This window comes from Camelus dromedarius, chromosome 8 (genome assembly GCF_036321535.1).
Source record: "Camelus dromedarius isolate mCamDro1 chromosome 8, mCamDro1.pat, whole genome shotgun sequence".
Taxonomy (NCBI): Eukaryota; Metazoa; Chordata; class Mammalia; order Artiodactyla; family Camelidae; genus Camelus; species Camelus dromedarius.
This window is the reverse complement of record NC_087443.1, coordinates 50,340,124-50,355,097: the sequence shown is the minus strand read 5'-3', so window position 1 is coordinate 50,355,097 and position 14,974 is coordinate 50,340,124. Positions and strand designations below refer to the sequence as shown.

The 14,974-nt window shown below is 39.0% G+C and overlaps 1 protein-coding gene across 4 annotated transcripts in view; it reads left to right on the top strand.

The window, feature by feature from the left end:
* PANK1 (pantothenate kinase 1) overlaps positions 1-2,539 on the top strand; it is a 104,666-nt gene extending 102,127 nt beyond the window's left edge. For all 4 annotated transcript variants that reach the window (XM_064488200.1, XM_031461374.2, XM_064488201.1 and 1 more), the window contains one exon: positions 1,046-2,539. In XM_064488200.1, coding sequence (XP_064344270.1) covers positions 1,046-1,105 — 60 coding nt within the window. In that variant the 3' untranslated portion in view covers positions 1,106-2,539. The remainder of the gene's footprint in view (positions 1-1,045) is intronic.
* Positions 2,540-14,974: the final 12,435 nt, after the last annotated feature.

Genomic DNA, 14,974 nt, shown 5'->3' with positions numbered 1-14,974 from the left:
CAGAGAGAACTTTTGAGAGAGTTGGTGAGGCGGCTTTCCTGCCCTGCCTCAGAGTCAGCGCTCACTCAGTCTCTCATTCATTCAGCTTGTCCGAGTGAGCATCTCTAAGAGAAGGGCGGCTAGCCACGCCTTTCAGAGCACAGCCTCTCACCGACTTGGAGACCCTAGGCAGTGACTCTACCTCTCCATTTCTGTTTGTGTTTGTAAAATGGGGTGACAGGAGTATTTGTCTCATAAAGTTATTGTGTGAAGATTGAGTATCCACGTAAAGTGCTTAGAACAATTTCCGGCATATAGCGAGAGCGCTCGATAAATGTTAGCTGGTGGCGGTGGAGGCAAAGGTCCTGCCATGGGGTGTTCTGACATCTGCCACCCATTTCTGCAGTAACTAACTGGTATATCAAGCAGATACCAGAGGAGTAGAGTCTCCTACCTTTTGGAAGCCAGGTTCTCTAAAAATTTCTATTTTTCGATTTCTTTCATTTTCACAGATACTTGGGGTTTTCTTTTACAGATGAGCAAAATGTTGCTTGGACTGATTTAGATGCCTTCCCAAGATCTACTGAGAGACGCTTACAGTGAGACAGTACACCTTTGAAGTCACAGAGATTTGGGATTGAGCCCTGGCCTAAGTCATATGACCCTGAAAGGGTCATTCACTTTATTACCTTCCATTTCTCATCTGTGGAATGGGGGTAATAATGTGAATTTTGCCATGACAAGGATTCAGATGAACTAATCATGCTACTAAAAAGACCCAGCACTGATGTAGCACACACTATGGTGCCAGACGTTTTTATAAGCCCTTTACATCAGTTTACTTATTTAATGTGTATAAACAGGTAGATACCCAATACATGCTCTTATTATTATTATTATATCATGTTTCTTGGCAGAGTTTAGGTTTTAAATTTCCCTTATCTACAGCAGTAGGGGGCAACATTCCTAGAATTGTTAAAAAAAAAAAGAAAAGAAAAGAAAAACAATAGGAATTTGGCTAAGGTTCAGGAAGAATCGTACAGAATTTTTCCCCTTGTTGTTGTAGGGTTATTTTGGAGCTGTTGGGGCACTGCTGGAACTGTTCAAAATGTCTGATGACCAGTAGAGACGAGCCATGGATGGAACAGCCTTCTGTGCGAACAGGGAACTGAGCTCTGCTGCTGGAGAGGGTGAAAGCCACTGTGGGATGGAAGCCAAGCCATTATGGAAGATGAACCTGCTGGATTTGTAAATACTTTAAAATCCTTCTAGCTGATCTTTTACTCTTGGATTTTGAGCTTATGATTCAAATTGGGGAATATAAGAATTTTTTTCTGTATACTGCATTTAAAAAAAAATTCGTGCAGTGTAGCCAAACCTACCAATTTTATGCATTGACTTTGAAAAATTGTATGGTGTTTAAGAAGGACCTGAAATGTAAGTGCTGTTTATTTTTCTTCTGGGGTTTACTGATCAGTGTGGTAATTTTAACTTCATTTAGTAATTACTCTAGGAGATTTTACCTTTACTTATATTTTTCATGACGTTTCATGATTTGCTGTTGGTTTCAAATGAAACTACAAATCTGGCATGTTTTACTGTGAACACTATTTTGTTTGTTCGTTGACCTGTTTTTTTTTTTTGTTTCTTTTTTTTTGGTCTTTTTTTTTCTGTTTGAATGTCTTATGGAAAAAGAATCCTTCCCCGTTTCTGTCCTCGGATGACTCCCTGTGCCCCTCCATATCATTCTTTAATGTAATTGTTCATTTTTAATCAAGGTGCTGACCAACTCAAGACAAAGTAAAGCATGAGATCTAAAGCTCGCAAAAGTGCCCTTGAAGAAGAAACTCTGAAAAAGTGTTCATGAGTTTAGTAAGTCCAGCAAAAGCTGAAAATTATATGCAATTTTGTCTCATCCCTTATGAATATACCACGTTGTGTTGGATTTATTTTATATTAGGTTATATTAAATTGAAATGTTCAATGATGAAATGTCCTCGTTTGTGCACAGCATATGAATGGCAGCAAATCCTCGTGCCAGATGTTGGAATTTACAGGGGAAATTCTCCCAGAGGAGTAACTGTTCACATCAGGAGGTTCAGGAGAAGTCATGGGTTGAGGTGTCATGTAGTAATAATCTATGTTTTTTGTATATGTACGTACCTAGGAGCTTTGTAACAAGGCATCTTAAATAATAATAAAGGTTTTTTATTTGAAATATTTTAAGCTGAAAACTATTTCAATCCCACTTTCTAAAATTAAAAAACAATTGTGATACTGATCTCTTTTTTTTTTTTTCTGTTTGGGTAACTTTCAAATGAGAATCTTGTACCAATGTTGAAACACATGAAATCTAATGATTAGGAACTAATTAATCTTTTGAATTGAGCATATTGTTGAAAGGGATTTTTGAAGGGCAGTATAATTGCTCCATAATGAAACTTTCCTTCTCTGCCTTCTGGGCACCATCTTTGATTTCCATATCTTCAGGTCTTGAAGAAGTTGTCGTTAATTGAAGTATTCACTTGTCTGGTTGAAATAAAGCCTGTTTCTGTTGTGATTTTTTTAGTGTATATGTTATTTTTCATTTCTTAATCTTCATGTCCATATTATCTGCTTTTGTACCATAAAATGGATGTGTGTTGTATTTTTGCTACTCTGCATTTCATAATATGAGACATTCACTTAAGTGTGGTAAGGTCCAAAATACTGTGTCTTCAGTTGATGCTGTAGTCTATGCAGGGTGTTTTTTTTTTTAATATAGCTTTATATTTCTTATAGAATTGATTCCTTATTCCCCAAAGATCACTACTACATTTGATAATTCCAAAAGAGTTTCAAAATTTGGTCGTCACAAGTACATTTGATCAACTTCCACCTGGCTTAAAAAAAAATTCAGTGGGGTGGGCATAGCTCAGTGGTTAACGTACATGCTTAGCATGCAGAAGGTCCTGGGCTCAATCCCCAGTACCTCCATTAAAGAAATAAACAAACAAACAAACCTAATTACCTCCCCCTCAAAATAAACAAAAGTGAATAAATAAATAATTTTTAAATGCTAAAAAAAAAGTTCAAGCAACTAAGATGTTCTTGAAAAAGATCAGTGTAAAAATCCACAATTATCTGGGATAGTGCCTTTTTTTAGACTTCTCTTCAACCAAGCCTACTCTCATCTGTCAGGGAACAGCAGCCTCTTGGATCATGGTTCTGCAAAATAAATCAGGGCAAGTTAGTGTGATTACATAATTGTTTTAATTATCTGGAATCACTTGATCTCTCATTACAAATGTTTAAAACATTGGTTTAGCTGAGGAAATAAATTATTCCATTGTACAAATATCAGTTAAATGTTGGCTACTTATAGCCAGCTTTTTTTTGGTTTTTGTTTTTTGTTTTACAATGAAGGACTTGTAGCCTGAGGAATTTTTTTTACAATCATTTGAATTTCTTTACAATCATTTGGCTTAACATCATGAAGAAACTTGACAAGACTAAAGAATTTTTGTCTTGACCTGCGTGAAGTCAGGGTGGCCAGGTGATCCAGAGTATGGCTTTTGGTTGTGAGACAGGTTCAGTTTGCATCCAGCTCCGCGACTGACAAGCTCTGTGGGCAAGTGGCTAACCCTCTCTCTAAACCCTAGTTTCCTCACTCATAACGTGCGGCAAAGAGTAATTTTTACCTACATTTTCAAAGAGCTTAGCACAAGCGCTGACACATGGTAAATGCCTCATGAATGCTTGCTGTACTGAAAAAACTAGATGTTTTTAAACTAATGCATTAAATTGGTGATTTCTAACCTTCTGGAATGTGGGGAACCCATCTGAACGTTATTGATCACACTTTGGAATACTCTACACATGTTTTGTGGCAAAGCTATTAATGTGTTTGATTACAGGGTACTACCCCTACTAGGGGTTAAGTAGGGAACAATTCTGAATTTTGAAACACATCTGGTCCCGAGTTTCAGATACGGGGATTGTGGAAATATTTACTTGTGTTTCGACTCATGTAGTATACATGGATTCAAAGTCCCTTTGTTGGGAATCATTGTCACAGGTAATTTATACCTGACATCATTCGATCATACAAGGACTATCAAGAAGTTATTTTGTGCCAGGAAGGAGCTGAGGAGGCTAGGTGGAATAGAATACAACCCCTGCTGTCAGGCAGTGGGGGAGGGAAGTCTTAATCCAACATGTGCAATTAAGTATCACAGGTGTCATTCATTCATTCACAAATACTTAACAGCAGTGAGCAAAACAAAGAACCATCCTCACAGAGCTTATATTTTAGAAGGAAAGACAGACACATTACTAATTACATAATATAATGTTAGGTCAGTACTACAAAGAGAAAAAGTGAGGTAGGAGGGCTAGAGAGGGAGGTAGTTCTATTTAGAAAATGAGAAGTGGAGACACTTTTTGTGTTAGAGTGCGCAAGGACAACCTCTCTTAGGAGGTGAGGTTGAAGCAGAGTTGAATGAAGTTTGAGAACACACCGTGTATAATACCCGGGGGAAATTTTTTTCACTCCTGAAAAATGTGACGGGAGGTTTTGAGGAGCTGTAAGGAGGCTGCTGTGCTTAGAGCAAACAATGGAGAGAGTGGCGGGAATGCAGTTTTAGGAGTAGCCACGAGCCAGGTCCTATCCAAAGTGCACAGATGAGGGTGGAAAGCGGCACTTGAAGGAGGAGTGGTCCCCTCTCCTGGAGGAGAGTAAGGAAAGTTTTCATAGAGTCTTGGTAGGGAGGGGGGTAGGTTTATTTATATATATATTTTTTTCTTTTAATGGGGGTACTGGGGATTGAACCCAGGGACCCCCTGCATACTAAGCATGCACTCAACTACTGTGCTACATCCTTGCCCCTAGTTTTCATCGAGTCTTAACCAACAAGTAGAGACCACCGAGCGGAGCAGGAGGGGAGGGCTTCCCAAGCAGAGAAAGCAGATTGAGAGAAGAAACAGCTTGGCTTTTTCAGGAAACTGGATTCTGTTTGCTTCAGTGGGAGCGTGGTCAGTGAGAGAAACCAGATACAGGGAGAGGAGAAAACAGGTAGATTATGGAAGGACTCGTATTCCATGATAAAGATGGTCTTTTTTGCAGTCGGTGTGGGGTCATCAGAGAGTTTCCAGTAAAATGAAACTAGAGTTGATCTGGCTTCAAAGTGTTTAGTGAGTAGGAAGGTTTCAACACCAGCAATCACCATAAACTCCATTACTGGTGAGAACTGTTTAGAGACTAGGCACTTTTCCTCCCGGTGATTAGAAGATGACCCTCCCAAATTTGTTGAAGAAGATTTAATTAATGCACATTTTCTTCTGGGTCTACCAGGTGCTCACTCATTCACCCTTCATCTTTTAAACTTTGATCAGATGCCTGTGATCTGGGAGGCACTGGGTAACATTTAGGACACGTTCACTTGTGAATAAGACACCAAGATCCCTGCTTTCACTGAGCTTACATTCTGGTGAGGGAAATTGACTTTAAGCACATAGACCAATCAATAAACAAGAAAATAATCCGATAGTAATAACTTCTATGAGAGAAAGAAACACAGTGATGCGATAGGAAAGAAAAAGACTTCCTTGGTCAGATGGGCATGAAATACAAATATGAATTAAGTTACGGCCTCAGCTTCTGAGGAGTGACAGTCAAGTTCATCTTGCTTTCGTTCATTACCACCTTCTTAATGAAAACGAAAGATTTGGGGTGAAGCAGTTTGATAACTAATCCATTTTTTTTAACTTAGAGTGTTTAATTTAGTTTACATATGTATTTAAAACCATATGTTACATGAAATGATATATTAATTTAGTAATGTATCTTTTTTTCCTACTCACTCATTTGCTGAAACAATATTATTTGAATTTTCATTACCAGTACCTTTGTCCTGACCAGAGTCATTTAGTAGCTTCTAGAGCACTCCAAGTTTGACACACAGCACTTTTGAATCTGTGAGTGATATTGACACTGGATTCTTTTTAACCAAATCATAGCACCTGCTCCATAATGGACTCAATTGCTTGTTTCATTCTCCAAAAGCTGTATATTGATAATGTCACTATTTGTGGAGAGCCTTTTTTTTTTAAAGGCTAGCTTACAAGTATTCATCACATGTAATACAAATATAAAAGCAAATTTTTACTAAAATTCTTTGCCTCTTTATATAACTCACTCACATTCCAAACTAGAATTAATTGAAGTAATTTCAGTTAATGTCACCAAACAATTCTCAACCAGTCCCCAGTGAGAATTCTTTTTTTTTTTTTTAATTTCAACAAGCTTTACATGCACGTAACCTAAGAAGTCAGATAGTTCTGTTGCCGATAGACGCAACCGGTGTTCCAGGTTCTTGTCCCGTCCCAGAAAGAACTCAGAGACAAGACGTTAAAAAGAGGTAAAGTGAGGATTTACTAAAGGATGGATAGTACACTCTCAGGGGAGAGCGGGCAGGCTTAGATGAGCGGCTGCCCGGAGTTTCTTTGGCAAGTTAGTTACATAGGGTGTAAAAATGAACGGGCGGAATATTCTTTGGGGAGGGAAGGGTTTGGGGTCGTATTCCCTGATAATCATCCCAACTCCACCTTCCCAAAGGGAGGAGGGATTTTTGTCCTTATTTAGTCTGGATCAGAAGTGTCATGGCGTCGGTGCATGATGGGTACTTCTGATCTGCAAGGCTAATTTTATTGAAATGAGGGCATAATGAGCAAAAGGTTACGTTTGGACACTAGAAATTCCAGCCTTTTCTCACCTATCTTTGTTCTTCTCCAGGCCACTTGTCATCCCAAAAGGCATGATCCCTTATCAGCCCTAAGGTTCCTGCTTTTCTTTCTCTGCCCAAGGATCCCTGCTGCTTACATGATGTGTGGTTTCCTGCATTTGGCCTGTGCCCCTCCTTTCTGCCCAATTCCTGCCATTTGGTCTGTGTCCCCCTTTCTCTGCTCATATCTAGCTATCTGCCTGCTCTAACAGTTCCACAAGACTGTGAAAAATAGCAGTACCCATGTCTTTTCTTTCTTGTTTTATTTCACCATTTTGAGCATAGCAGCTTCCCAGGAAAGAAGATAGGGTGATGAGGGTAGCTTTTTTTTTAAAGTGCCTGCATGTCTAAAACTTTCTAAAAATATTTTTATTCCACCCTTACACCGGACTGATCGTTTGGCAAGGTACAGAATTTTAGGTTAGATATTATTTTTCTTCAGAAGGTTGAAGGCATAGCCCTATTACTGCCAAGCATCCACTACGGTTGTGAGAAAACCTGATGCCCTTCTGGCTCCCGATCTTTGTATGTGACCATCCCCCACCCCCGCCCCCCTTTCCTGAAAGCTTTTAGAAATTTTTTGACTTTCAAGTTTCAGCTCCAAGATGTATAAAGCTTGGGATTCATTGCTCCCATCCTCGCAAGAAAAAAGCTGAACAAATTGAAAAATCAAAGACTTTTCTTGGACCCATCAGATAATTGAGGTCAGAGGGCAAATCACCACTTAGAAACCTGAAGAGACAGGAAAATAAAGAAAATCACAGCTGAAATCAATTTACGTAAATGGTCATTTTTGACAACTTGGTGGAGGCTGAGTGTGGACTAACGTAAGAGTGAGGAATGTTTTGGGGGCTACAGCCTTAGCAGGGTTCTCCATAGTTTCATGGGTTGTATTTCCAGGAGCCCCAACAGGTTCTCACGGTGACGAGCCAAGAAAAATTCCTTGTATCTCCAGCAGAGTGAAAAGGAAAGTAACCATTTTGAAATACATGCGGCGTATTAAAGGGCTGCTTCCCAGGAGACAAGAGTTTATCAGGGATTTAATCTCATCTCCGGGGGGAACAGCAATTACCCAGCTTTAGCCTCCTCTTGCCTTCCTAGTTCATCTAAGGCAGGACGGGGGATGGGGTGCAGCTGGGGAGGGGAACCGGGAATGGGAATGCTAGGAAATGCTTGTGAAAATCACAGCCCTGGAACACAGGTCCACTAAAAGACAGATTTAATCATAAGATTACGGACTGCTTCCTCTCCTCACATCTTACACCACCGCAATAGGGGTCTATAGTATAACAGATGCAATGGATTGCAGACTCTATGCAATTAGAAGTGATTAGGGAAACCCAAAGTCAATAGAGGAGTCAAAAGCAAGGACAGGGGAGCAGGGGAAGGGTATAGCTCAAGTGGTAGAGCACATGCTTAGCATACAGGAGGTCCTGAGTTCTGATCCCCAGTGCCTCCTCCAAAAATAAGTAAACCTAGTTACCTACCCCCACCACCAAAAAAAAAAAAGGACATCAGAACAAGAAACATTAAACACAGCCCACCTCTAGCCAGATGACCATAAACCTCATACTAAAGGCCTTTTAACCTGTTTCTCAATAAAAGACTAAAAGGCAAGGGAAAAAAACAGCCTGAAGAGATAAAGTCATCCATGATACTTATTACATGGATGAACCTTGAAAATACTGTTAGGTGAAAGAGAGTCACAAAAGGCCATTTACATAAAATGTCCAGAATAGGCAAATTCAGGGAAATAAATAGTCAATTAGTGGTTCCCTAGGGCTGAGGCTTCTGGAGAAATGAGAAGTTACTGCTAAAAGTTATGAGGTTTTGTTTTTAGTGTTGAAAATATTCTAAAATTGATTGAGGCGGTGGTTGTACAACTCAATTAGAAATCATTGAATTATACATTTTAAACGAATTAATTAAATGGTATGTGAATTATGTTTCCATAAAGCTGTTTTTCAAACACAAATCAAATTTGAAAGTTGAAAAACTCCTTGAACTATATAGCACAAAAGTGAAATTATGTATGTTAATTGGATGTTCTTTATTTTAACCTAGCTGGTGACATTTTTCAGTTTTGTAAAATATTCTACTTTTGTGTTTGCTTTTCCACCATCTTTTCGCTGTGCATTCCTTGAATTATCACATTTCTAGACACAACCAGGCGCACTTAGTCAAATCTGTGTATCCCAAAGCTGACGTGGTTACAAGGATAGATAATAAACACCAGCAAAAATAAATGTCAGCAGCCTCAGCCCCATTTGTCTCAGTTTTAGTTTTTTAAACAAATGGGTTTCCTTTTAAATTTTTGCAGTTATAGCTTATGAAGACGAGTTTAAAAATTTCCGTTAGGTTTTAAAGCAACTAGAAAGCACTGGACTTTTTTTTACGTTAGACTTTTTCTTCTCTCTTCTCTCCATCACTGTGTTCATGAAATTTGCCATTGCTATTTTAACCAGGTTCGGCATCTAAAGAATTCACGCCATTTGGCTGCCATGACACGGTTAATGAATTACGTCTATTTTAGCACGTTCCGTAAGTGAGGCAGGTGGTCTACGTCTTCTTGTGTATCTTTAAGAGATACTTACACTGTAATCTGAAAGAAAACTTAAATTTTAAGTTACTTGTTTTCCATTAACTACTCAAGTTTATTTAGCCTTACATATTAAATTTTTTTCATGGTATGTTCTCAGACTATGTTTCTAGCCTTACGTTTTGTGTGTGTGTGTGTGTGTGTGTGTGTGTGTGTGTGTGTATAGGGTGTATTGGGGAGGAGATCAGCCCCAATTTAATCCAGCAAGTGATGGATCTGGAGTTTATATTAAAACCATAATTTACGCAGAGTGTATTTTTAAATTCAGCAGTTGAACAGTTTGTCAAATGTCACATTATTTAAATATAGGCCAAGAATGTTTTTGTATGAAGCTCCACAAGTGTGTGGGCTGAAATTAGACAAGTGAAATGGGATGGTGAATGAATGTTAAACAGGATTATTTTTAAGCATTCTCCGTTGGGGTTTGATTACTATTTCTACTGGATTTATAAATTTTGAAACAAGCAGTCACTCTTGTCAGTCTGTTCATGCGCCAACATCAACATTGAATTTATCAAGGAGTTATTTATGCAATGTTTAGACAGGCAAAATGAAATGGAGAAGGGAGGCAATTCTCTGTAGATCCGACCCACGCAACTTTTAGCAACTGCAGAGAAAATGGCTTGGTTGTCGAGAACAATTGAGTTTTGTTGATTGTGCCCTGAACATTTAGTTAATTATGCAGTTCTCCCCACTCCTTAGCCTGTGTTTCTACAGTCCATGCCTGACCTCAGCTGTCCGTGGCAGTCATGGCTGTGGTCATTAATTAACCATGATGACTGCCTCGGCAAAATCAAGCTGTAAGGGTTCCTGTCTGCTATAATGCTTGCTCTCAGAGGACCTTAGGGACCATTTCATCTGTGGCATAATTTGTTTTAGTGGCCATCGAGAAAGATACTACCAAGACATAACCTCCCTTGGGTATAAGAAATGAACCTTTTTAAAAGGGTATATGACATTGAGATTTGTTTTAGCAAGAAAACGCCAAACTCTGCCTAGTTTTTGGATGCCAAGTGAATCCCAAATATACTGACATGCCAACTTTAAGATGTAGAGATTCATTAACTCATTATATAATGTTAATTATTCAATAATTACTGCTCACGTTTTAATGTCAGCAGCCACTCATCAATCCACTGCTGCAAAAGAGAATTTGGAAGCAATAGTGGAGTCTTACATCTCAATTCAGAAGTTGATTTTGATCATTCAAGTGGTAAGTTGCAAAACTATGCTAAAAGCTTTGCCCAAAGCAAGGTTACCAAGTATGAGAAGTAGAAATTATCCTTTTTGCTTTTATTCTAATTTTTAAATTCCTAAAGAAATGTTGAACAACTGTTGAGGGAATATCAGTTAGAAAGGTGCCAAATTATTATCCTGCTTTGAACTCTTAAACAGTTCTGACCTGGCACTGGATGAAGAGGGAGGACTTGGGATAAAGAGACCTTTACTGTCCTTTCAAAACTGAGCTTCTGTGATTCTAAGAATCGGGCTCTGAGCCTGCCCTTCACAAAGTTATCACATGGGAATAGACGATATTTACACAGAAAAGAGTTCATTACAATGACAGCTCTGAGGGATTAAGCCTTTCATGGGCTTGATTCTTCCAGTACATGACCTCCTTTAAGGTACCCAGAAAATGAACAAGGTAGGATTCCTGTCTTCATTTTACAGAAAAGATTGAGGCTTGGAGAGGAACATGATCATGTACCAGTCATCAAGAATCCTGAGATGGCCATCTGGAAAAAAATCAAGGCTTCTCTGAGTCCCCATGGCCCAGATTTTTGCTTCTATTTTCCAAAAGGGGTTGTGTACAGGCGCCATGTCTGACGCCTCCTGTCATTCATCTCAATGAGATTTCTTCATGCTCAGACTCAAAATTTCACATTGGCTGGTCTGAGGTCCTCGCTTAAGGGCCTTCCTTCTTTGTTATTCAGTTAATGTCAACACCCTTACTTGGCCTTCTCTCTTCTTCTCTTTCATCATTACCTCCACCACACTCTGCACAAACATTGATACCAGATTTGTACATTGTAGAGTGCATAGAAAAAAAACAGCAAACAAAAGCTTATTGACTGAACTTTGATGTGGTTAAATAATATGTATCTCATCTTGTCCAGGAAGAAATACTTGAGTCAACAAAATACTGACTTGTCACTGTGAAGACCCAGGGCAAAATTCTTTTTTTGCAAAATGAAACAATGATTGATTTCTACACCAATTTTCTCTAAATTGATTTGAAATAATTGCTATTTTAGTCAATAACTTACATTTCTTAGCTCTGATGTTCCTTTTTTTTTTTTTGAAGTATAGTTGATTTACAATGCTGTGTTGGTTTCTAGTATACAACATAGTGGTTTAGTTATACATAAATATATATATTCTTTTTCATAATAGGTTATTGCAAGTTATTGAATATAGTTCCCTGTGCTATACAGTAGAACCTAGTTGTTTATCTATTTTGTATACAGTAGTTTGTAGCTACTTATCTCAAACTCCTAACTTCTCTCTCTTTCTGTTTCCCCTCTGGCAACCATAGATTTATTTTATGTGTCTGTGAATCTGTTTCTGTTTTGTAAATAAGTTCTACAGCAACACGGATGGACCTAGAGATGATCATACTAAGTGAAGGAAGTCAGACAGAGAAAGACAAATATCATATGATATCACTTTTATGTGGAGTCTCAAAAAAATGACCTAAATGATGTTACTTTTAAAAATTTATATTTCTCATAAAACAGTTCATCTTGATGTGATTTTTTAAACTAATCTTTCAATTACTAAATTTTGAAAAAGAGGTATATAGAAATGTTGGTATTTGGCTTTTAGTATTTTTATTAGGTTTTTAATTTTTAGTGGTAATATAATTTTTAGTTTCAGCAAATAAATCTCTTTTCAATAACTAATTTTTAAATGAGCTATCACTTTGTCTCGATTATTATTTATATTAAGGAGAGTTTGTCTTCTAAATCCATCACCATTGTTAAAGATAGTTGGAAAGGAAATCTTGATTGAGTTATTTTCAGTCCTGTTCAATTTTTTTTGGTCTCTAGAAATGATGTAGGTCGAAGACAGTTTTCTTTTTTAAAATAGAATCCTGTGTTCTCAATAACTCAGCCCAGCACAAAAGCTTAAGTAATTGTAACATCTCAGATGTCAGATGACGTTTATAGAAGGAGATGCTCAGAATACAGAGTATCAAAGTGTGGTGGAGGCCAATATGCCCCAGAACAACCCAGAGAGTTTGCTTAAAATGCCTGTTTGAGGCCTTCTCCTCACACTTGAATCTGAATCTCTGGGAGTGGAGTCCCAGAATGCATTAAAAAAAAAAAAAAATCTTCTCCTTAAAAACCTAAATTTTGAGAATCACTGTCTTAGAGGTTATGTTACTACCAACGTTAAAAATCATATTTAAAAAGTCATATCCACACTGGAAACAAACCTTCTTCAGTCTCCAGCAGGTGACACCCAATGCAGGAAACAGCACTGTTTGATGATCAGCTACTGATGAAGTAAGCCTGACTGCTGTCTCTGTTCAACACGACGACACCACGTAGACGTCCATCAGCCGTGGCCACTACCTAATGACCAGCACCCCTCAAAACAACCGACACAAACAGTACAGTTTTGTAGCCTGGTTTTCGGTTTCTGTTCCACTCCCACATTTTTCTAATACATCCTTTGGCGTTCTGAGTTCAGTTTGCAGGGTGGAAGGAACGTCTTCGCTGGGCAGTTACTCTGCTTAAGACTGTCCGAGGTTCGTCTCGGGTGAGCCACTGTCCCCTCTCCAAGTGTGGAAGTGACAAAAGACACCTCCATGAGGTCAGCCTGCACTTACTGTTGCTGCCACCTCTGATTACTGAACGAACACTTCGCATTTTGCAGTGCTCTCTAAACACACTGCAGACTTTAAGGACAATTTGCGCAGAAACTTAAAGATCCCTTTTCTTCCCCGAAGACCTTTATACTAACTGGCAGAGGCAGCACTGTGATATAATTATTTTAGGCTATAGAACACAGCCATCATGAAGTCTCGCTACACCTAGGGATCCTCCAAATTTTCTCCAACAACAGCACAAACCTTTGACCAAAACCCTCAGCTTTCTAGCAGACAGCATGTTCATCGAGGGCTCCATGGCAGAAGTTAAGCTACTAAATTCAACAAGAATTTGTTAATCACCTCTCATGAGCCTGGCTCTGTGTTTCATCCCCAATCCCATTTCTGGGTTGGCAGAATCCAAGGCTCTATCAGTATCTTGAAAGATGTCTTTTCATTTCCCCCAAATTTCACTTCTTTAAAAAAAAAAATGTAGTGCTTCTTATGAATTGAGAAGAGAGGAATTGTTGTTCTAAACTCTTCAGGCTCTGAAATGTCAAAATTCCCAGATGACTGCAAATCACTAATTCACCTGGGTATTTCGTTATTTTTACAAAGCTCTATTAATTTCCAGTAGATCCTGGAAATTACTCTGAAAACATGTACCATATTAAATTAAAAATCATTAAAATAAACATATTGTCTCCCCTCTTACTATGTAATTGCTAAAAAATTTTCTCCCCAGGGTCATGTAATTTATCTAGAACCAGAAACATGTCCCCCCACCCCACACACACACACACCCACCCCCCCCACCCCCCCGCTTAGAGGTGAAAGGGAAGTGAAAATATAAAGGAAAAAATCTGACGTTTTGTTTTGGCTCCGTAGACACTCTCTTATTCTGAAAGTACAAGGCCAGACATTTTGAAAGCTTAAGGCATGTATATGAATCATTTCACTGCAAAAGTATATACATTTATCTACGTCTATGTCTGTAGAGCTATTTTGTGGACTTTCAATGTGTTCATAGATTGCTATTATATCTTATCATTAATAAATATTTATATTATATTAAAAATTCTATTCAAAGCAAGCTTTTATTAATTGTTGACATACTGGTGAGTGTGGCTTGCCCCTGGCATGGCTTTCTGCCAGACTTTGCTGCAGCTGCTGTGGGCACCACGGTGGATGAGACTGGCTCTGCTCAGGCTGGCCGGGGCTCCTGGTTGCAATGGTTGCAGGTGTGCTGGTAGGTGGGTCTAATCCTCTGGAGTGGGAGTTGAGGGAGGTGCTGGTCTGGGTGAGGCCAAAAATTGGGTGTAGAGAGATGGGAGCCCCTCCGGGGCAGCATCAGTCCCAGGTGAGCCCACCTGCTGGGTTTGGCATGGTGGGAGCTGCTTTGAGGAGGCACCAGCTGGGACAGGTGTGCAGGGGAATGCTGGGATAGGGTGAATGACGTTAACAAGGTAGATGGTGCATGTCAGATACGGCACTCATTTGTGTGCTGTGCCAGCTAGGCAGAGGGAGAATTTAAAAAGTGGCACCTTCAAGAGTTTATGCCCTCAGATAGTGTTCCAACAGATTCCTGCCCCTTCGGCACTCCACGTAAAATTAGTCAACGAATCTCCTTTGTATATGACCTAGGCAATTTTCATACTGCTGCCTCTGTGCTGTGAGTTGGAGTGGGTGAATTTGTGTGTTAGTTCTTTAGAAATCTCAGTTTCCTACAGCCTTCCAGCTCTCCTGGATATAAGTCCCACTTGTTCTCAAAGCCATATGTTCCAGGAACTTGTCTTCCTGGTGCAGGTCCTCTAACAAGAA